The sequence below is a fragment of the Aphelocoma coerulescens genome, chromosome 8 (genome assembly GCF_041296385.1).
Source record: "Aphelocoma coerulescens isolate FSJ_1873_10779 chromosome 8, UR_Acoe_1.0, whole genome shotgun sequence".
NCBI lineage: Eukaryota > Metazoa > Chordata > Aves > Passeriformes > Corvidae > Aphelocoma > Aphelocoma coerulescens.
The window spans coordinates 21,517,570-21,542,430 of record NC_091022.1 but is presented as its reverse complement, the minus strand read 5'-3'; the positions used below and the strand labels follow the sequence as shown (position 1 = coordinate 21,542,430).

General features: G+C 39.1%; 1 protein-coding gene across 1 annotated transcript in view; it reads right to left on the bottom strand.

Moving 5' to 3' along the window:
* PIGK (phosphatidylinositol glycan anchor biosynthesis class K) overlaps positions 1 to 24,573 on the bottom strand; it is a 64,583-nt gene extending 40,010 nt beyond the window's left edge. Inside the window, exons 1-9 of the mRNA XM_069023117.1 lie at positions 24,426 to 24,573; positions 22,889 to 22,942; positions 20,787 to 20,878; positions 18,663 to 18,798; positions 17,326 to 17,437; positions 16,885 to 16,981; positions 16,422 to 16,539; positions 15,563 to 15,673; positions 10,885 to 11,057 (exon numbers count right to left, since the gene is read on the bottom strand). Coding sequence (XP_068879218.1) covers positions 10,885 to 11,057; positions 15,563 to 15,673; positions 16,422 to 16,539; positions 16,885 to 16,981; positions 17,326 to 17,437; positions 18,663 to 18,798; positions 20,787 to 20,878; positions 22,889 to 22,942; positions 24,426 to 24,524 — 992 coding nt within the window. The 5' untranslated portion in view covers positions 24,525 to 24,573. The remainder of the gene's footprint in view (positions 1 to 10,884; positions 11,058 to 15,562; positions 15,674 to 16,421; positions 16,540 to 16,884; positions 16,982 to 17,325; positions 17,438 to 18,662; positions 18,799 to 20,786; positions 20,879 to 22,888; positions 22,943 to 24,425) is intronic.
* Positions 24,574 to 24,861: the final 288 nt, after the last annotated feature.

Sequence of the window (24,861 nt, the reverse complement as noted above, 5' to 3'; positions counted from 1 at the left end):
TTAGTAACTGAACAGACACATCACATAAATACAGTGATTATTACTATAAAATATTTAGAGTGACACTGATGTAAACCATCTTTGAATCTATGGCACGAGAAGTCTTCCTGCCACAGCTACCTAATACTTTCTCTTGTCCTTCCTAAATTACTTTATAAACGCACAGATTAATAAATAGTCTAATATTTTTCAGTAGTGTCATTAGATTTGCAAACCACATAGAAATATTCTGATTTAAGGACAATTTTCTATCTAACCACATTTTTTGTGTGCACACACCGTTTCCAGTTTTAAAACATTACAGCAGAGTGTAGATTTATCCATTTTACAGATATGCCATATATTTTTATGGAGACATTTGTAAAAGCTTCTAAGCATCTAATAAGATAGAAGTCAGCTCAGAATGTTTTGTAATAAAGTACCTGTTAGTAAAAACTATATCAGAGGGGAACCACACACAAAGGAAAAAGGAACTAGGGCACTCTATTTGACAGCTGAGGAAGAAACAGAGGTTATGTCCTCTATGGCTCAGATTTAGAGCAGTTTCACCTAGTGGCTGTTCTGCTCCAATTCCCCAGTTAAAATTTAGACCTACAGCAAGAAGTCTTCATTCCTATTTTATTCTAGCAGGGAGTCATGGTTCAGACTCTTAAATAACCAACAGAAAAAAAATACTAGCCAGTGGGGAACTATGAAGCTTAAATATTATGTTACAGTTAAATTGAGATAAACCTAAGAGTAACTACAGGGTTCACTATATTCTCCCAAACTAAAAAGAGTTATAAATTGCTAGCTATTTAGAGGTGTTACTTTTGTCCTAGTATTTCAAACACAAAAATATTACTGAAATTCTAGAGCATGTCTGTGGTAACATGTCTCACTTGCAGGTAACACATGATCAGGAATCATCTAGGAATATAAGTAACCCTTTCTGGTTTTTATCTCACTCAAATTATTTTAATACAACTATAATATCGTCTGCACTACCCCACCTGTCACATTTAAATAACTACTGTGGAACTAGAGGAAAAACATACTCTCATCTCCTCCTTTCACACAGTTTACACTTAGGTAGTGTTTCTGATTGCATAGAAGATCTAACCATTGCTATCCTTCAGAGCACTGTGCTGCTTGGGAGGAAATTCAGATGGATAATCTGCAAGCCAGATTTGGCCCCAGTTTTGGGAAGCTTCTGCCAGCAGAACAGTGGTCCTGGACTGCAGCTCCAGGAAGGCAGCCACAGGGAAAACATATTGGCACCAAGCAGCCCCAGCCTCCTGTCCCTCTGAGAGCCCAGATGGGGTCTGAGCACACTGCAAGGCAAACGGTGCCGTTCAGCAGGACACCACAGCCCTGGGCACAGATTAACTCTGCCCCTCCGTGCCGCAGTGCCCTCGGTGAGGAGCACACAGACATCTGCTCTCTCCTCGCAGTTCCCCCTCCCAGCAGATCTGCCACGCCAGCGGAGGGCAAGTGGAACGGGCTCCCAGAGCGCCTGGGAACAGCTACGGTGCAGCTCCGGCATTTGGGAGGTGCATTTCAGTAGCATACTCTGACAGCCACTTTGGCTTTCCTAGGCAGGATAAATGCACCCAGCTTTGGCTTAAGAGCATTCAGTGTCCCAGGACAGCAAACCCACGTTCTGTAATGGTAAACTTGACGGGGTGTCCTGGGTTGAGGGGTATTCTATTACCATCCTCATGAGCTGTTGAAATCAGGTGGGGCAGTGTTTCCTTACCTCCTCCCCCCAGACTATCTTGCTGTTAATGGCCCATCATTGTCCTGCTGCATGACTCCCAGATAACTCCCTCTGGACTATCTTCTGTTAACGAGCCTAATCAACACTTGGCCTCATGACTCATTACCCCATTGTGAGATGCTCCACCCAGAGGGAGGAACCAAGCATCCCATCGTGGATATAACTGGGACTCTGAGTACCAAAGGGGGGACTCCACTGGATTTCCAGAGGACAGGAGCTACACAGCCACCGCTGGATTTTCTGAGGAAGAGCAGACCCCTTCTACTACAGGATCACCACTTCAGAGGATTGCAGCCACCATTCCACCAGACTGCTACCACTACCCTGCCTAATAGGGAATCAGGTTGTATCTTGACTCTGTCAGTATTTTCTTTTACTTTCTTTTCCTTTTCTTTAATTTCCATTAAATTGTTATTCTGACTTGGTGCCTCTCACTGGTTTGTTTTCAAACTAGCACACGGGGGTACTCAGATTCCTCATATTAAATGTGAATTCAAACGTTTTGCAAAGTACAAGAGGCAACTCACTTCTACAAAGTACTCCTCCATACATTCTGAAGCTGTATGAATCCAAAAGTCTGTCATTTATCACTCATTGCTGAAAAACCAACAATCTAATGAACATTTAAAAAAATATTGCAGTAAGAAACATAAAGAGTGAAAACATAACATCAATTTAAAGATTATCATCTGTTGAAGATTAACCTGAAAGATTAAGCAGAGCTTTTCCTTATCCTTCAATCAGTGTCTAAAATTATACCAATACATTGCCAGTATTATTCAGTTTCTTCCTCTGCATCTGGTCCCTTCAGAATTGACTTTTTGTATGTTTTTCACATAGCAATTACACAGAGAATTATACAGAAAATACCACTGTAAAATTAAAAATACAACAACAGAAGGCAGGAAGAAGGTGTAACATTTTTAATTGTTTCAGTTTCTGATAAACTATTCCCTTAGTAGAGGAATAAACTGGTACATCAGCTACACTTCAGCAACTTTTTTAACCAGTAGGAAGAGACATTTGAAATGGCTATCACATAATTTAAGGACTTTATGCTAAAGCAACTGTGGATACCAGTGCTCAACAATTATTCCTCCCTTCCCTACAGGAAAGGGGAGATTCTAGCCTCCACTGTGGCCTTGCCTTCTCTTGGGAACTATTGGACTGAACTACTAATGTCTCAATACTTGGCTGGGGTGGGAAAAGACACATTCTCCCTCCCCAAACTTGCTTCTAAATTCTCATTCCTGCCTGTCACCAAAATGCTGTTCAAGTAATGCTGTGCTCTCACTAATTTTATGTAGTATGCACAAAGTGAAAGGTGAATTCCCTAAATAATCTGGTGGTTTCAATTTATATATGTTGGAAGTCTACTGTTTTGAACCATTCCCGCATCCATAAGAAACATAAATATATTTTAGTTACATAAAAAAATAGTAATTTCAGTTTGCAATAAATTCTGGTGCTACAATACAGAATATGAACACATTTCTACACTTATACGCAGAGTAGCAACTTCCAGTTCATTTTGTGAAAGAGAAATCCTGTCTGTCTTTATATTCAAATGAGATCAGATGTCTAGGCAGATGAGTAAGGCGTTTTCAACCATTTCAGTTCTTTTTCAATATCATGCAAACTTGTGCCCAATTTAACTGGCAGAACAGAGATGGGCTGTCACCATTCTGTAAAACCTGAACATCCACAGTTGCCACCCCAGGAATTTCCAAATAGTAAACTGGAACCAGCTGAATTAAGTTTACTAGGATTCAAAAGATATGACATATCCAACCCTTGAACAGGTATTCCTCCAGCTCCCTATATATCCTGCTTTCATCCATTTTTTTTTCCTTTTTCCACTTCAGGGGATAGAAAACACTTCATTGTGCTTCATTACTTCTTGTTTGTTTCTCCTGGTATTTAGCAATAACAAACCCATCATGCAATCAGTCTTCTGCCTGCAAAAATGCTGAATAAATCCCATTTTGCACTAAATTTTTTGTTTGCAGTATTACTATCTTTTCCTGAAAGATCAATCTCACCACAGATATAATATTTTGCTGTCCTACAAATTTTATAAAATGATCTTAGCAGTAGCTTGGGCACTTTGGTAGATGTATTCAGCATCTGTTTCTATAGATTTCTGATACTCTTGACCAAACACATAAAACAATCTCATTTTATACAGTAATATTAAATAGTGCTCAGCAAGCCATCTCTAAATCCAGTGCTTTATGTGATCAGAATCGCCTTTTGTAATCACCTCTAGTTTTCTTTCCATCCTTTGATGCAATTGTGACTTCCTTGCTCCCCTGATATCAGAAATTCGCACTGGTCTATTCAAAGAGCTAGCTGGAAAGAAAAGAGATGCCTGGCAATAATGCAATGCTTCTTTTTCGAGTTCAGCTCTTCTTTCACAACTTACATTTCACTTCTTTGCTAAAGAACTAGGTCTCTCAGTATGCCCACTGTGCAGCCTAACTTCTCTGAGTGTAGTAGAGCCTTCAGAAAGAAGCAGTGCAGGGACACATCTCAATCTTCCAGACCATCATGCAGCTCACCAAAACCAACAACAGGGCTTCAGGGACTTGTATTTAAGTAATAAATGTAATAGCTCTATGATGCAAGCTTTGGTCCACCAAACACTTGACTTAGGAAAGGTCCCTCCTATTGGGAGGGCTGGAAGATGTAAACTGAGAACAGTTTATGGTCTTTTAACCATCATTATATAAATATGTTGTGAAGGCAGACTGCACCCTTCCTGCCACAGCTTTGGGCAAGACACAAATTTTCAGAGGCAGAGATTTCTGAGCATCCAGAAGGTCACCCCTCAGGCGCTCAAAAAAATCAAGTGTAAGCTTTTTCATAGTATGGAAACAGGCAAAGACTGAAAGCATTAACACCATATTTTTTAAAAAGCAGTAATGTTGCTTGAGCCTTGGAAATGTAATAATTATGTGCCCAGATTAACTTCTAGGGCATAAAGAATGCCAGTGTGAGCTTGGCCACTAAATTCCAAAGACCTAAGTGTCCCACAATCACTGCTTCCAGACACCTGTTTCTTTTCACCCCCAGTTTTTTCACTCTGCTAGAAATCACACAAGGAGAGTATCCTAACAAACATCAACAGCAGTGCTGGTACTTCTGACAGGAAGCAGATAATAGTAATAGTTTTATTGAAACTCACATGTTATCTCACTGTGCTGAAAACATGCTAAAATTACATGAAAATATTTCCTGGTCAGACTTATACCAAATACTACAGCTGTTGTCAAGGTCTTCTTCAGCAGAAACAGAGTACACAGCTACAGAAGTACCTCCAGGAACAGACATTAATTTTTATTTAGCACCTGTGCAGCAAAGCAAGAAGATCAAGCCAGGACCTCCATATAAATAGCACTAGAAAGAATAACAAGCACTTCAGGAGACTGCAATTATAAAGCAGCCTGCTCAACTGCAAAAATAATAGCAGGTAAAGATCACACAGGGAGAAGAGATGAAGAAGAAATAATGAATCAACGTAAGAATGTTACATAGGAAAGGTGTAAAAAGAAATGTATAACGGAAAAAGATAAAAACCCGAAATGGAATATCCTGTGATACTTGGATATTCTCAAGCTATGCAGATGATGTTAAAATATACTAGATATACTTAAGAGCTCCCACTTTATCTGCCATGCAACAATTTTAGACATTACCTGGCCACTGCCTACACTATATGTGCCCAAGTCAACTGGCATATCTAAGTACTTATGAAGAATGTAAAAGTTCTGTACTTGATTCAAAAGCTGAATTCAATAAAATATTGCCATTGACTTGCCTGTGCTCCATAGTACCTCTACAGACCAAGAGGTTTCTTTGCTGCCAATGCCTATAAAAATTATACATAGAAATAACAAACTATATATAAGTTCAACAAAGCAGTTTTGTACTGAAAACGTGAAAAGATAGAAGCACAACCTGGTTCAACCAACAGTTGAAGTTTTCTCAGAAAAAATGCAGGATGCTGCACAAAAATTTGAAGGAAGAGGGGGGAAAAAATCAGCAAAGAAAATCTCAGTCAAGAGCTAAAGTTTTGAAACAAAACTTTTTTTTTTTTTAAATTACCAAAAAAACGCCAAAATCTGTCAAAATGCATGGTCAAAAATCTTTCCAAAGGAACAAAAAATATATTGTTCAAAGCTGCTTTTAAAAATACCTTGCTAAATAGGGACTGTAATTATCAAACATAGCACTTTAGTGTATTTAAAGTCTTCCCAACACAATTTATACCTGCTGTTCCTTTAGATATTGACAGTCATCCTTATTTATTTTATACTGACATTATACTAGTGAAATTGTTCCCTCCTATATAATTTTTCCTTCTGTAGCCTTCATAGTAATTTCAGTTGTATTACCTTGAAAAGTTCTTCTACACTAGCAGGTATAGGAGTGTATGTATATATGCCTATGTATACATTGACCTATCTTTATGCAAGCAAAGAAAACCGAAATATATTTACTAAATAGTTTAGGAAATACAGCAGTGGTATTTAACAGCAAGTATTGGTTCACTTATCTTCTTTAATTAAATGTAGCTATTAAAAATCACATGGATTACAGAATTTACAAAATTGTAGCCAAACTTACCATTAAAACAGAATAAATTTGTAAGACATTAGAGGAAAATACAGTATGTGTGTAACTGACTAGTGCTCTTCATGAAAAGAATTAGGAAACCCATCTGAAGATGTTTGTAGAAGAACAATGCCACCTAGAATTAACAGCTTCTTAATCCCACTGAAAATTCAATTCTGATGAGTAGAGACCTGCTGATTTCTGAGTTCTTTTTCTATTTTTACATTACTCTGAAACACGTTACATCTCTACCAGGTTGCTGCCCAGGAGGAAAAGTGGAAAGTAAGATGACCTCCCATTATCCCGTCAGATTTCCACCGAACAAGGCCCAAGTTCCACGTCCCCCTGATTCCGAGGGGATCCCGCAGAGGGGGCCCCGCGCCGGTCCCGGCCCCGCCCGCGGCGCTCCCGCTCCGGCGCCATGGCGCCACCTGCCGGCGCCGGCCGGGAGCGGCCGCGGGGCCCGAGCCGCGGAGCGCGGGACAGCCGCCAGCGCCGCCGCCGCTCCTGCCAAGCCAAGGAACCGCCAGGCTGCCCGGCGACGTGAGCCGGCAGAATTAGTCCTAGAAGTGACTTATGAAACTTGAAATAACTACACATTTGTGGCACCTGGTACAGACTGAACGGGGATCTCGCAACAAACCCCGACACTCTCTAAGGAAAGCCCACTGAGCTGAACAGCATCTACTTGCCGAACAAACAAATCACCTATTGGTTCATAAACTGGATCCCCCAAGGCTTCAGGACCACACAAGAGCACCTTTAATTCTTAAGCACATCAAATTGAAAATAGCTGGTGGAAAAGAAGAAAGGACACGAAAGAGACACCAACACACACACAAAATAGACTGAGAGAACATTAGCTAGTAATATTCTGCAAATGAACCAATTACTCATAATTAGGAAGAATGCTTGTGTTACAGGCTAACACAAGTGGCCAATTTATTTATTTTTAGGAAAATAGTCACTGCCAGTAGTATCACAATTCTTCATAACAGAAGTATTAAATACAAAGCCTAATTCTCAACAGCAATGAAACTAGGATGGTTTTATATGATGCTGCCTGCCTTTAATTCACTTCTTACAACCCTCAAGGGAAATATTCATCCTAATTTTTACCAACACTTTCTGCTGATACAGATCTTTTCCTCATGACAAGAAGTGAAAAGGAGAAAGTGTTCCAGCTAGCTGTAGAGTTACAATCCAAGTTTAAGAGACACACTCCTAATTTATTACATGTTCTAAACCCTGCAAGGCTCCTCCTCCAAAGATGCAGGACTTCTTCTACTCCTTAATGTTGACTTTTTGCACTTCCATGGGGGTTTAGACAAAACATAACCATCAGAAGCCTCAGAACCCCTAGACTGTCAGATTTTCTGCTAAAATTGGCGGCTACAGATCCAGTCAGGACTGAGGCAGCTGCAAGCCCTTTGAAGTGAATACAGCTTAGACTGAAACTGCTATGAAGAAAGGAAATAGCAGAGGAATCTTCTCTTTATTTTTTAAAGCTTTTACTCGCAAATATTCACCTACCACTACGTGGATAGAAAGAAAGCCTCTTCTCTTGGTTAATTAGTAGTTGTTCTCTGTATGAGTCTCAGCCCAAGCCAGAGGAAACTTCAAAGGCCTCACTTGTCAAATGTCTCGGCATGAGCTCCACGTGAAGCTGCCAGTTCTGATCTGGTTGCACAGCTATGGCTCACGCTGGGCTTGTGAGCAGATCTGTACAACCAAGTAATTGCTAAGCAATTGTGCAACAAAAGAACAAACTTCTATTGAAAAGATTTGGCAAAGTCACAGCAGTGGGCAAGATGAGAACTTGAACAGTCTGCCAGCAGTACAATCCTGATACACGCTCATGCCTCACATGACAGCATCTTCTTTATCCATAATCTGTGTAATCAGTGGTTCACCTCTTTTGTTCATTTGGCTTTTAATGTCCTTATCTGCACGTGTGACACCTGCAGCTTTGGAACAAACAAATCAGATCTAACTCAGACTACTTAGGACTGTGTCAGAGTTGAGGTTTGGATTTCATTTTCTGGTTATGCTCTGTAACACAAACATTCTGTAACATTCTACTGCCACCAGGATGTAAAAGGAGAAGAATAAAGGTATCAAGCTAACGTTGAGGGAAGGCTAAACAGAGGACATGACTCATACAGGAATGAAGCCACGAGACTTCATCAAATATTAAACCAATAACATCTTCACACTCAGTAACCAATACAAATTTTAATGTACTAGTAGCATATACTTGTGATCTACCAGATACTTCTTGGTAAATACTTCTTATAAACTCTTAAAGACTCAAGTTCAATTCTTACTACTTTCTTCTGCTTCATCAGGGCTTTTAAAACAATGTTGGGCATGAAAAAGGTTAGTCATAACTAATTTGGAAGGTTTATTTCACTTTCAATAAGCTTGGTTTAGTTCTCTCTCAATGAAACAAAAAAGAATAAACCAGGCTGTGATAGCCTCATCTTTCCCTGTTTTACTTGAGAGTGGCAACAGTCATCACATTCCCAAAAGGCACAGAATGGTTTAACTGATACTAAGAAGGTTAAGAATATTCTTTCATTCAGGCATCATTCTTACATTAATTTGGGACAATCAGTGGTAGTACCCATTCAAAAATCATGTAATTTGTGTTTTGCCTTCTCAACATGCTCAGAAATAGATGTGTGTAATGTTCATAATAGTCTTTAAAAAAAAACCAGAGTAACTAGTTCTTGTAGATCAGATGCTCCAAAACTGCATTTTTAAAAAGCATTAACATTTTCATTTAATAAATTCACTTCAAGCTGTAATTCTTAAATTTGTTGTAGCTAAACAGAGCTGTCATGCCAAGTACTGACCTCAGAATTCTGTTTAAGGAATTTATTAAGCACTCCACATCACTGTCTATTACAGCTATACAACTGTTCAGTACTTTTTTCACAATCTCCAAACTTTCTCCTCCATTAAAAACATATTGTCTATAAACTCTTTCCAAAATGTAACAAGACACTGAGAACTTAAGTACTTCTTTAAAAAATTGTAAAAAGGAGAACTATTCAGCTATCAAACCAGCATGCCCCCATCCCTTCCAATTTCACAGAATTAAGTGAAATTACCATGATAATATATAATAATATATATAATATATATACCATGATAATAAGATTTCATTAAATATCAGAACATTTCATAAGGATAATATTTCTCGCTGTGCATGAGTGTCCATTTCTCAACATGCTTCCATGAGTCCAGTCCAGTAGTGTCAGGCACCAAAATCCCTCCACTACTGGCACCAAACTAACACACACAAACAAAAGCTGAAAATTCCAGCCATTCATTTCCTGTTTCAGAATGGTAAAGTCCTTCAAAATCTACTTCTCCTTTCCATTTATCCACAAATTAGAAACCCACACAGGTAAGTTTTCATGGTTTTTGACTAGCAAAATGTCTGTTACTTGCCAAGACATTTTTTATTCTTCAGTGTAAAAACAAATTTAGTGTCACTACGTATTGTTCTGTACTAAGGAATCACAAAATTAGCTTTAGATATATATGGTATGTACTAATGCATATGATCCTGACATACATACAGTATGAAGGTAAAACACAAAATATGCTAAACCTTGTAGGGTATTTATAATTACAAGCACCAGAGTTACTGTTATCTTTAAAATAAATAAAACTGCTATCCATTAGCTTGAGCAACAGTAAACAAGGCAGACAAGAATTTACATAAATTTATGTGTTGAAAAGTATTTAGACCCTGACATAGCACAAGATTTCAATCCTTTGTTTCCCCCTCCTACAGGGCAGTATCATCAAGCACAAAAGACACAACAGAAACGGAAGTACAATGTTTTAAATAAACCCTACAGAACAAGCACATCGTCCTTTACATCTTCCCAATAGGTGGCAACACAATCCCAAAAATACAAAGAAGTTTATACTTCTTTCTTCATCCACAAAGTAACGGAAGCCCTGTTACAACTTCAATCAATGAACTTGCACCAGTAATTTCAATCAAATGAATCACTGCATCTCAGGAACAGAAATTCTCAGGACAGTATAATGCCAAAGGCCAGAGAATTCAAAGAACTCAAACAAAGGATTTATAGAAAGCTAATGGTTATCAAACACCTAACTGATGGCTTATACCCAGAGCTTATCTGGGGGGGCAAACTACCATAAGCAGGAATTTCAGTAACAAAATATTTGAGCATTAAAGAAGAAATGTCAAGGAAGAAAGAAAATTCTAAACTACTTTCGTTGTTGATATCCACACCTTGGTCTTAAGCAGCATTTATTTACAAGAGTGAGGAAAGGAATGGGTACTTTTAAACAAAGTTTTCAGCTGACAACTTTATCCCAGTAGGAGCTCCATACTAACTCCCTGATTCCTTGTAAGAAATGATAGAAAATCAAGAGTTCATTTTCCTTGGCAGTTACACAACTACTTTGCTTTTGTGGCACAAAGCTATACAAATCAAGTCTAAATAATGACTACTTACTTGCTTTCAAATCCAGCCACGTCCTGGTCCAAGGAAACCGTCTCTGTGGTGATCTCCACCTTCCTGACGCTGCCGAAGAAATCTGTAATCAGAACATTCTGAGGGTCGCGCTGGAACAGATCCGTTCGGTGCCCAGGGGTGGAAACACACAAGCTTTTTGGACAGACCTGAAACTGCAAACCAAGATGAACAATCACATCCTGTCCCTCATTCATCAACAGTCTCTACACACGCCTTCCAAAACAAAACTACTGTAAAAAAAAAGATAAATGACACATGTAACTTGCATTAATTTGAGTACAAGCTCCATAGCTGAAAAAAATGGTTGAACAAACACATTAAAATGCATAAACATCTTGATTATGTATTTCTAAAAACCTTTTTCCTTACAAGGCCACTTGAGTTTAGAAATGCTCCTGTGAAAGACAACCATCAATTATGTCTAACTGATAAATGCACAAATATATCTCTGAATATAGACACAGCAATGCTGCTATAACCTTCCAGAAGTCACAAGTAGGCATAAATTCTTCATATTTACCAAAGGGAGGCATGCAAAATTAAACAAGCTTTGATAAGTAGCTATGTTGAAGGCTTCATAAAGAAGCAAGAATCTACATTTTGACTGAAAATCAAAAAGAAAAATCCATAAGTCTGGTTTCTAGTTTATAGCCTAAGAACTAATGCAGAATTAGGATCTTCAAGTATCAAAGGTGCTTTATTTACATTAAGTTCACAGACATCCTGTGACATGTACAAATTAGCTATAAACCGTATTAATTATTTTACCCATGTATTTTGTCTACATAGCAGACCCCCTATACCCCGCACACACTGCAACACCTGAAAGACAAAACCAGCACTAACAAAAGCAGATAGAACAGTGACAGATTTGTTGCAGCATTTGGAACACCTGACAAGACAGGAAGCCTATTAAGTAACAAGTTTGTTACGTACCCAACAGACACTCAAGGCAATACAAATGCATTTTGGACACAAAGCCATTTTGCACAATTCTTACCACACTTGCCACAACAGAGACCACCTGGTAACAGCACAGGTTATGTGAGTTCTTCACATTCCAGCCACCAGAACATTTAACACAAGAGGTTTAATATAGGACTAAGAATGCCACACTCCACATTGGTGCTCATCTTCCTTAAATTCTCCAAATGATTTTCACAAACAGGTCCATCAGTCACAGGATCTAGAGCTCATATGCTTAAATTACATCATGGGTCAGCTCTTAGAAGGTTGCATTCTTATGACAAAACCACAGGTCTTAATCAGCTCAGTGCAGATGCAACTTGAATTATCCCAGATTATGACTGACAAAACCTGTGTTTCGGGCCATACTTCCCAGCAGAAATTTTGGGCTCAGCCTGACACAAAATGCACAAGCTTTTGTTGCTTTGGACAATAGAGCCCTACATTACAAAAAGTTTCCCAGAGAGGAACCAATCTACCTGGCTTTTCTTCATAGGGGACAGATTCTATCTCCCCATTCCTCCCTTTTGCCCTATTCCAGTTTCTCTTTGATCCCTTTTTATCTTAAGCCTGTAAGCCTATGGCATTAGGCTGCTTGTCCAGGGAGACCTCAGCTCACTTTCACCTTTACCTGAAGCATACAAGCACACATAGACACTGAGCTCTTTTTTTAACGATTCCCAACTCTTCTGTTGGCTGCTATCACACAGCTGCTAAAGAAAAAAACAGGGCAAATCAAATCCTTGTTATCCTCCCTGTGGTGAAAATGGACTAGACTCATCAGCATCATGCTTCCCATACAAAAGCCATTTGTTAATGCACACAAACCCTCTAAAGTTTCCATTTTCACCAAAATGCTGTCAATTTTCTCCAGCTCTGCTCCAATTAAGGGCACAAACATAAAAACTAAGTCTCTGAAGTAAACTATAAAAAGTAAGCATTTGTTTTAATCCCACTATTTGAAGCATAAATTTATGCTGCAGTTATACAAGTAAGTCTCTCTGCCAAGGTTTTGAGAGTCAAAAAAACTGCATCAGCACTGAAAGTGGGAAAATGACACTGCACCCAACTAATTCTAACCTGTCCTGCAACAGTTTACTACCACAACATGTATGAATTTGAACAAAAATATGCAACAGCAGTGAGAAGAAGACTTTAGTGTTAAAAACCTACCCATCCACTACCACTGTGAGAAAGGATTGCAAGCCAATTATACCACAGCAGACTAACACTAATAACCAAAGTCTTCTAACAAAAAAAAAGGAGAAAGCAAACACTGGGTAAGATAAATACATTTTTTCCTAGATCAATTTTCCCACATTTTTTAAAACTTTTTTTCAAACAGAGCTAAACAACTCCCCCAATTTTGTTATCTTGACTTTTCTTAACAATAATTTAGCTATTTTATGACAAATGACACCTGATTTAGAAATTTATTTGAATCTTATTTTTAAAGTTCAAATGTGTGACATTTCAATTTAGTCTTTATTTTCAGGGAATTGTGATCAAACCTAAAGTCAGTCATTTGCACAGCTTTATGCTATCCCTTAGCAACACAGATGGAACAGGTGGGGAGTAGGTGGAGTGGATTACGAAAAATGATGTCTCATTCTTTACAGGAATGCAATATCCAAATCTTAGGTGGATGTGAAGAGAAGCTGTTTCAAGAGTGGTTAGAGGAAAGTAAAGAGGTAACGGGATACAAGTAGTATAACGAACATACAGTACTCCAAAAAGAGAAGACATTTGACATATCAGAGGATCAAACAACTAATGATCATTTAATTTTAAAGCTAGGTAGTGAGTAACGTAAGTTACCCTGATCTTGGAAAGCATTAATTTAAAAAGTCAGAGTTGTATAAGCAGTAGGTCTTTGTTCTTAAGCCAGCTAACACTAACAATGCATTCCAGTGCCAGAGTACCTCCTGTAACTGTTGGCAAAAAATAGGTTTATCTCGTTACCATGGACTAACCATATGTCACTTTGGAACTCTTAGATAAAGCCTTGAAAAGCACCCACTCAAAGTCAAGTGGTCACATTTGCTGAAATGTGTGCAGTACATGATCACACAAAGGTCTGCGTTGGAAGAGACCTTAAAGATCATCTAGTTACACTTTCCTGCCAAGGGCAGGGACACTTCCCACTAGACCAGGCCTCAAAGTCCCATCCAACCTGGCCTTGAACAAATTATCACAAATCATCATATATTTGGGTCCCTTCTCCTCCACTCCCTGAGCAACAATCAGCAGATTGATATATGATGACTTAAATGATGTAAGGAATTTACCAGCATGGATAACTTTCCTCAGCTCTCCCTGACTATTTGGCATATAAGCAAAAACACAGTCAGGTGTCTTCTCCTAAGAGTTCAAAAAGTAAACTACTTGGCCAGCTAAAAAATTTCTACACTTTTCACAATAATCAGATTAACATTCTGCTGGCCAGACCAGCTATACCACTTCCCAGAGAGTGTCTTACACAGTAGAAAGCACTGTTCCTTTTTATGACCTTTTATTATTAACACAAATTAAATTTCTGGTTTACAGTGACATTTGAAAGAACTGGCTAGACAAAGACACTTAATAAATAACTTGCATATTTTTCTTTATCAAGATTTATTTTAAAGTTGTCTGTATCCTATAATTAGAAGGTATTAAATTATAGGACAGAATTTCATTCCCATAGAAGTAAAAGAACCTTGAATCTTAGCCACTGAATCAATTCTGTTATCAACATAAAATCTGCCAAGTGTGGGCTGTTTAGAGTGAATTCTAGCACACATGCAGCAGTCAGGCTAACACCATCCTCTGTAGACAGAGGGTGGCATAAAACTTTTGGGCAGCTGCTCCTTTTACAGAAATGAATCTATGACAATGTGTTCTGTATGTGGTGGCTCTTAGATCACTGATGGGGCACAGCAGGATTTACAGGTACAAGGTACCAAAGTATAATGCATGACTACAAAGAAACTAGCATTGAAACAGGTATAAAGGGTTAATAGAGCAAATAAAATACAGTTACTTTTTATGTCATCTCAACAGTGTACACATCTCATTGCTAGAGAGGCATTTTCATAAATTTTGTCACATGTTATCTGGTTGGCTTCTTCTTTTCCTTCTGCTTCGTACCTGAGATCTACAATGATGTTTGTCTCAGCTAAAATTAAGTCCAAACACTGATGGATTTGGACATATCTTGCTCTGGAATCTAAGCAAATATACAGATAAATCAGTCTCTGCAGGCATTTTTAAGTGCACAGTTAGAATTTTAACTGTTTAATCACCTTTGCAAAACACCACCAATGCCTGCTTTTCCACATCTGAGAAGTGTCTGCTATCTATTAAACTGGTTTTAGAAGCTTCCTACTAAAATTTTTCACCTGCAAATGCTTCATTCTATTAAAATGAATATTTAATGAATATTTTATTATTTTTTCAATGAAAAATACAAAATCTGGCTAATTTTGGTTAATTTTTCCTGTAGCCAGCAAAGCACTTTCAAACGAGGACAATCCTTGAAGTGTTACACAACTACATTTAACAATGGCAAAAAAACCCTCCCTCCAAAGCTGCTTCCAAGAGAAACAGCAGGAGCATGAAAAGCATTTGAAGAACCCTACAGACAAAATAGATTAGTTTTGGACCTATTAAATTCATTAGCATATTCATGTATGTTGAGTATTCTACTTACTAGGTCATTCATATTTGTCTGACTGGCAGGATGAATTTCTTCCAAGAACTCTAACACATAGAACGTGTATCTGTCCATGAGATGAACGCCAATCTCCAGGTCAGGCTGATGCTTTAAAACAACACACAGCAGTTATTGGGCACTTGCAGGAGAGAACTCAGTATTCAGGAGAGGGGACAAATGCAATAACATGTTACAAAAGTTATGCATAATTTTTTTTGTTCTTAGGCAAATAATGCAAAGAAAATAGCTAGCTGTGAAGAAACCTACTCCTGATAAGCTGAACAATGCAGTTTATCTATAAACTGTATCCTGGTAGTATCTATGTTTCCCAAAAAGCAGGGAACCATTTCTGAATGGTCCAGCATGGATTTGTGGACTTTGAAAACAGGGCCGGGAGAGCCAGTGTATTTTACAGCAATGCAGGGGTTCAGGTAATCCTGACTTGCTGCTTTTGGTCTAGCTGGGATCTCTCCTATTGCTCCTTCTCTAATTCAGCTGGGATATAATTACAGCAGGTGAAAGTTACTGTTTTGTTTTCTTTTATCTCAAGTGTAGTAAGTCCTAATTGAATACTCCTCACATTCACCTCTGAGCAGTCTTCCCCTAAGATTCCTTGCTATCCTATGCAATGCATAAACTGGCCAGCAAGGATGGAAATCCATTGTTAGCCTGGTTCTTTGGGACAGCACACAAAAACAAGCAGGAACGGTACACTTACAAGTTTTGTCAAACCCACACTAAATACCTTATACATTCAGCAATTAGAAGGGAAATTTTTAGTTAAAAGTCAGTAGGAATTGTGCTTTTAACTAAGGCATTCTGAAAATTGCCTTCAGGATCACATAAATCTACTTACAGATAAAGAATCTTCTCCTACTTGGCTGCTAGCCAAGGCCATTATATTGGGTGAATAAAATCGTTCATACATGGATGCTCCTTGACAAGTATCAATAATAAACAACAACTCATTGTACCTGAAAGAAATAAAACAGCCTCCTTACCCATTTCTGCTTAAACACCATATACATACTTTGCTTTTTAGTTACCAGGGCAGCTCCTCAGAACCTAAGGAACAGGAGCTCACCCTGATCAGTTTTAAGATGCCAGTTTGGCCAAAGCAACACATTTGAGCAGCTCTAACTGCAGGAAGCTGAAAGCAAAAACTAAAATTCTGCTTTCTGAATGCAAACTCTTGCACAGCTTTAGGGACAACAAACAGTATCACTGCTGCAGGTAAGCAAGGCCTACCAGTAAGACACACTTAAAGAGTATGTTCAGGATATTCAGTATTCAATATCTAAATAATGCTTATTTCTTACCTCCTTTTCTGCCACATTTGTTCAAAGGCATCAGCAAGTTCTACATTTGTAATTTCTTCAGAATCTTGAAATTTTAGGAAACCATTTCCACCATGGCCTGACAGAAAAATCAGAAGTTAGGCAAGTATGTAGGTTAAAGGAAGATATTCAGCCTGGTTGATCATTTTTCTAAAACAAGGTGAACACAATTCTCTTTCTCCAGAGAGACTCCAGCAAAATAAAATATTAGTACAGTAAGAACAGTACACATACACCATTTCAACTGGAAACAACACTGGCTTAGTACTGCTTTACAGGCATTTTTTCTTAATTAGTATGACACGCTAAAACCAGAAAAAATCTTTTGGTCGATCCTTTTGTTCATTTGGACTACTGATGCTTTCAACAAACCCATCCAACTGAGCAAGCATCAATAAATTGTACACAGAAACCTGCAATTACCTGTCATGTATATTAGAATATTGCTTCTGTCATCAGAAAGAAGACGTTTAGATCGTGGTGTGCTTGGTGGGATTCTTCCCGTTAAAACACGCAAGAAATTTTCAACAGTAACCTATGAATAGAAGCATAAAGTAATTTTTTTAAGATAAAAGCTCAGCTTTTGGCTGGGTTACAGAAATTAAATAATGGAACACTAAAATATGCAGGGTATCTAACCAGACATAGTAGGGCATTGCATAAACTGCATAAACAGACATTTTCTGTGTAAGGTTTTACTTCAGGTTAAGAATCATGTGGCAGCTTTTACTTTATTCCACTAACATCAGCCTGTTGCTTAATTATATCCAGTAAGTCTACCACCATTATAATTTTAAGTTCATTTACATTGATCTAAAAACCTGTCAGCATATAGCTTCATTGTGCCAAAGCTGCTCCTGTACTCACAAAATGCTCCAATGTTAGTGTGTGTTACCATGGAAAAACAAAAGTTTAAATTCCCTCTGCAACTCAGGAAAGAAAAAACAAGATTAATTCAATTACATAAGTCTGAGTGATCAGATAAGCTCCATCTGAGTGGTGACTGCAGACATCCTATAAAACACCATCTCCTCTTTAAGTACACGTACACAGCTCAAATGCCAGCAACAAATCCATAATCACGAAAAAATATGATTAAAAGAATGTAGCTCTATTCCAGTTCTGTGTCTTCACTTCCTTGTATAAAGCTTCAGAGAAATAAAACATCCACTATATACTTAAATGCAATCCAATAAACCTTTAGCAATAATTCTACAGCACTACTAAATCAAGAAACTGATGTGTAATTTTATCTCAACTGGTAAAGACACTGCCTGGTATGAAGGAATATTACATGAAAAGAAAGGTGATGGAATGCAGATTTTTATACAGTAATTGCTTTGCACTAATGATTAGGTTAGGGCTTTTATTTTAAGAGCATATGCTTAAGATTAGGAATTTAAGTAAATTTACCTAATAAACAATTCACTTGCACACCAAAATTTTCACAGTAATTTTTGTGTTGGCAAGATGAGACACTGAACAGTCATTCTCAAAGAAATTTCCCTAATATGATTCTATTCCATTATTTAAAATAGCCAATATACTAAACATGTTTCTAGTACAATAACTTCAAATACAAACTCAAATATCAAGGAGGGGAGGGGTATGTGTTTTAAACTCATCAGCAGGTAATAAAAGCCCTGCCCAAAACCAGTAATATGAACAGAAAGAGTTCCTCAGACTTCACAGATGCTGCACAAATCTTTAAACCAACACCAAAAAATAAAGACCCAGTGTTTTAATTAAAGCACAGTTACCTCATAGCTTCTGTAATCCACTTCCACATCATCTCCATAGACATTTAGCTCCATGTTTTTATGACTAAACACAGTAGCTGGTTTGGGATTTCTGGGATTACATGCCATATCATCTGCCAGCATCAAGACAATGTGACTATGGAAAATAAGAAAAAAAAACATTTCAGCCATTCTACTTTCACATAACAGTCAAAGAGAAATTAGAACAACACTGTTCAACAGTTACAACAATAGCTCAAACCCCTCCAAAACAACCAACCCCAAGAATCATGATAAAAGTTTATTTTTAAGATGTGATTCCAGGCTCGCTCTCTCTCTCTCTAGGTCTTCTCCAATGTCTTGGAGAGTATCCTTGACTGTAATCTAAAGCATTGCTGGCTTTTTGAGATTAATTCCAAATCTTTGGATATGGATAAGAAATGGATCTTGCTACTGAACAACAGAAATCTCAGTCACACCGTAGTCCTTGCAGCATTTCTAAAACTGACACCTGTTTTGATTTTAATGGCGAAGACGGATGCAAAGCAGATGAAAGCTCTCAGGTAAGGGCAGGACTAGCGACAGAATTTCTGAGGCAGTGCCAAGGGCACCTGTGCTTCAAAAGCTGCACAGGAGAGAGAACAGCTGCTTCTGAATGACATGTGCAAGCACAAAAAGCACCTTTCTATGCCTTTCAGCCCACAGCACTTCTGCAATGCATTCCCTTGGATTTATAACCTCAAAATCCATCTAAAAATTGAGTTTCAAAATCCTCTCTTTCAAAAACCAGAAAGTCACTCCTTTTTTTCTTTTTTATATAATAAACACAGGGAACAGGATGATGCTGCCATTGCATTCATAGTTTGTGGATACAAAAATACAGCTAGCAAGAATTTCTCTTGCTCCTTTCTGTGAGATACTTTTCTCTCTCATGGAAGATATTAGCAGAGTTCTATAAACTATGAACACCTGCGACCTTGTAGAACTATGTTTATGGTACAGTAGAAAAATATTTTGACAATGGATGTTTTAGGATTATAGTCAATCACCCCAGGGGGTGGCTGATCCTTTGTCCAATTAGACTAGGAAGAAAAAAGTCTATTAAAGAGTTTGTAAAATGATTAAATAAATCAATCTTGCTGCACAATTCCTGCCTGCTGGATCTCTCCTCTCCTCCCTACAGCTGCAGGATACAGTAATAACAGTTGAGTGGGAGCTAACTGGGGACTCCAATTGTCCAGTTTTGGACTTGGACAAAAAAAATGCCATACAAATTTAATCCCCCAGAATATGCATTTTTCAGTGATGAAGCAGGCCGCACTTCTTTAGGCACACATGCTGGAGAAACTACCAGTCCTCTAAATTACCATTAAAAACCAGGACCACCAGGAATTCCATAGGAGCCTATGGTACATAGAGCCTATTACACAAGGGTTAGTGGTGCCTTAAATTCACTTCCAAAGTTCTGAAGTAAATTACATTCTGGAACAGCTGGATGGAACTGTGCCAACACCCCTTGAAGTTCCAGTAGGAACACAAAGAAAAGACACTTCAGAACCTTCCTACTCCTGTTGTCAAAGAAGAGATACTGTTCTAACCCTTGTGCTGTCACTAGAGAAACACAATTTGTATGGATAAAAAAACTGATTTCTCTAAAAAAAATCACACAAAATGGATTTTTTCAAGGCAACTGTCAGTATATAGAAGTTGCTCTGTTCAGAGCCTTTAAAGACTCAGTATAGTTACAGATGTGAAAGCCTTACATCTCAGTACAGTCACAGCTACCAACATCTCCACACTGAAAGGAAATTAAAGTACAGCAAGACTCATCTCTCACAGCAGTGCTGTCATTGCTGAATGCAATTAGGAATTTTCACATTACACTTTCACCAATTTGCTTAGTGGTACATTTTAGTGGCCAGATCTAATTAGCCTGCTCCAAATGGAAATTTTATTATGTAACATGTTGCTTTTCCTTTTGAACAACATTGCTGCACTTTTCACCACGTTGATGTGATTGCATTCTTCCTTTTTACTTTTATCCAGTTAAACTGGGAAGATAAATGTATTTCTACATTGCTTCAGACAGTATGAGAACTTTAACAGCATATTTGCAAGGAATTGGATTCACCAAGATTCCCTCACCTATCAGGAATGCCCAGTCTCTTGACACTTCTGTACACTGAAAGAGTATTTGCCACATGACGATAATTAAACCAGAATCGAGAGGTACACACCTTGAAAGGAAACAAAAAGTGTAAAGATACAAATTGGCCCAGCTCATTGCATCAGAAGAATGTGATTACAGGAATATTAAAAAAATAGTAACAATTCAGAAAGGATATAGTAACACCAAGAAACTCATGATATAAGCTATATAAATCTTTGTTGTACCAAGCAAAAAATACTGAAAATAAAAGTTTAAAAAAAAGCTCTTAGCATACTGATGCATGAAAAAATTGTCATAAACCATTACTAAATATAGAAAGTGGCACTTTAGGGAATAATTCAGCAACAGTAGGTGGGTAAGATAAATTTTTTCATTTGCTTTCTCCTTATCAAATGGAAGAATAATCAAAGGAAGAGTTCTCATCTCAATAGCAAACCCATTCTGGGAGCATTCTTCCACAAAGGCACAAGTGAATTAATTCATGCAGAAGCCACACACAGGGGAAAATGCACTGAGAACATTTGCATTTAAGGAGTCAAATAAAGTAAGAGAAAAATGAGCTCCAGCCAAAATCTGAATACAAATTCTCAGAAACCTCAAGCAAGTTCAATTTCTACTGTTCTAACAGGCAAGGGGTCAGGGCTCAGTCATTCCCTTTACTTAAACACTCCCTAAATCAGGTTCTGATTCAGAGGTTTGAAAAGCTTCTAAAAGAGATGACTTTAAAACCACAAAAACAGAGATGCAGGAAAAAGCATTTTGATAGTTTTTTAATTTTTCAGCTCTAAATGTAGAGCTGTAAGTTACACTACATAGCATCTCTTTCTCTACTCTTTTCATAAAAAGAACTCAGTTGTAGCTTAAGTAATAATAAAAATTCAGCCTGAAAGGATCCCCTTGTGTTTGATCACCCTGTCAGTTAGAGATTCCCAAAAAGCCTACAGTAATCAGTCCATGAGGACATCTGCCTTTCAGCAAGATTTAAAGTTCTGAAAACAAACTGTCCAATTTAGCTGAGACGTTTCAAGGTGCTATCATCTGCCCCTTGCCTCCATTACCTCCCTTACAATACAATGGAAAATGTGACCAAGCTTCAAATATAGTTATCCACACTGCAACACATTAATTCAAGCTATTGATGAGGTGGGATTGCAGTATGATCCCAGGTTTGAAGTGCCTGACAGCAGTAAACTGTTTTACTGCTTAGAAATTAGTAGCAATTGTTACAAAACTTAATGATAAACCACTGAGAAAATAAAACAAGCAGAAAATCTGTTCAGGACAGAAAGTATAGGTCCTTGGACCTAATTTTCCACTTTCTTTGTGTGCTTTTATGGGTACTAGTAAAAGCATCTATTTGTTAATAGTATTAAAATAGTACGCTATGTTTTAATAGTTTCAAGTTTGTACATTGTAGAATATACAAACTATTCTTTCTAATTCAATTAGTTACTGTTAACTTTCCTTTTTTATTGCTCAGTTTTAGTATATGGAAAACAAACAGCTGCTACTGAGTAATTACAATAGTGTTCTGAAACAAATTAGTCACTAAGACCTGAATTGGGATTAAGAACCAATTGTGCAGCATGATTCAAAGCCAATAAAAGTTACATGGCAAAGAAAAAAAGAATTAGGGTAAGAACAGTTGATCTAAACACTATGTTGCCTGAATTGATTTTATTCCCAGCCTGTTATCACAAGTTAACATATTGAAAAAGAACAAAAATGAGATATAAATTCTACCTTTCTTGTCAAAGAGACCAAAATTCCCTGGTATCAGAATTACATATTTTTTTCAATATGCTAATTTAACTATTTTAATGCTTTCAGAACTTTTGTTTTATGAATCCTGTTATATAGCTAGACACATTAAGTGCTTGGAATTCAGTAATATTGAAAAGATAATTTCACTACAGTCTAATAAATCTGCAGGCACAATTTCAAATTTATTAATTTCCAAATGTTTATGTTTCTGTTTCTTTCAAATGAGCAGGACTCTTGAATGACTGTTGCAATTATGGCTCCTGATGAAAAACTGTCAACTTTACTGGAGCAAAACAACCTGGACCATGCTTACCAAAACTGCCCAGTTATTTGTATGTCCACTTCTAAAAAACTGTTCTGCTTGATCCTGAAAGATGAACAAAATTTTAGATTTTTCAACAATAAGAAAGAAATGACCACTCATAGTTTTGTTATTTCCACCATAGCATTCAATGCATATGTTTACCACATATTAACACTGAATAAACCTTAGAAAAGCTACAAGAGAGGTATTTTTCTTAGTATTTGCACATTTCATGTGAATTAACCGCTCCAAATCTTTCCCTGAAACTTGCTACAGAACAAAGAGGAACTATTAGTCACTTACATCTCAGTTAAAACCAAAAGCCCGCACACCTCTACTCCAAAGGACACTCCAAGAACAAAATAATATGATTTATTGACCTCCAGTTTCATCCTTAACGAGAAAAGAGGATTGGATTCAATTCAATTCTGTTTTCAAAAGCAGGTGAGTGAACCTGCAGTTTTAACCCACTTTAAATCCAAGGTGGTTACATTTATCTTCCAAAATTGGGATCTATGACAGCAACCTTCTGTGTAATCTGTGTTCTCCATAGCTCCCACTTTCCTTTGCAGATGAGAGGGCCCTTTCTCCTTAACAGAGAACATAAATCAGGACACAAAAAGGGGCTAAGACTTTGCAGAGGTATGGGAATAAGTCTGTCACAGGGCAACAATCCAAACCTGCTGACTCTTAAATCAGACTCTATTAACTCTGAGGAGTTCTGGGATGATGCTTGTGGTCTTATACGAAACACGCAGTAACAGAAGTAGTGTTGTACTTCAAGCAGAAAACAACTTGCAGTTTAATTAGTCATCCAGAGATTGTAAGAATATTTCTATTGTTCAAGGTGCGGGGGTTGTTTGGTCCTAGTTGTAATTAATTTCAAGCATAACAACTTGTTAATAACGCAGAATTCAAAAGCAAATAACACTCCAAATGTAGCGTGGGCACAGTGCATTAAGCTAATTGCTGAAACATGACATTACTCCCACCTGCCAAACCCACTGGCACCTGCCGTGTGCAAGCGGCCCGCACCTGCGGGATGGGCTCCACGCCCGCACCCAGCCCGGGGCACCCCGAGCTCGGCCAGCCGCGTCCGGGAACGGGCATCAGACACCCTCTAGAAGTTACAGTGCGTGGCCAAAGAGGAACTGGGTTTCAGAAGCCCGCAAGAGGATGAGAAGTCTGAGGTTTTGTAACTTTCAGCAGTTTGAACAAAGCACAGAAACCCCCAGGCCGCCCGGCACCGGCGCTCCCGGCACACAGAGCCCCGCGGTTCCGCCCACGGGGCAGCGCCGGGCGGGGCCGGGGGAGGGTCCGCCCGCCGGGGAGGCAGCGCTGGGGAGCGCGTCTCAGTATCGCTGCCCGTCCTGCCGACGCGGCCCTTCCTGCGTGCCGCCAGCGGCTCCGGACGGCTCCGGGGGCAGCCCACGGGCACGGTCCCTGCCTGCGGAGGGGAGGCAACGGGGACACCGGCAGCACCGAGCCGCGGCGCCGCCCCCCCCGCTCGCTCTCCGGCCCCGCCGCTGCTCCCCAGCCCCCGTACCTGGAGGCCGCCGGCCAGCGCTGGGCCGCAGCAGCCCAGCAGCAGCAGCACGGCGGCGGCGATACGGGCCCGGGCGGCGCTGAGCACAGCAGCCGCCATCTCACCCCGCCTCCTGCACGGGCTTGGCCGCCGCGGCTGCCGGAAAAGGGGGCGGCGGCCTGTGCGCAAGTTCCGCGGGGCGGGAGCGCCGCTGGCCCGGGGCTGGCCCGGGACTGTCCTTTACCCGCTGCCGCCGTCCCGGCGCCTGCATGAGCAGTGCCCTGCTGCGAGCACGGCAGGCACTTGGTCACGTACAGAGCTCCCCGGCTCTGGAGAGCCCGCTCTAGTCCGGTTCGGTAGAGCAGAGGCGGTAATGGCAACAGATCTGGCCGTTGCCTTGGGCACACGAGTTCACCACGGCTCTGTCGGAGCCGGTGCCAGAAAGCACCGGCGGCGC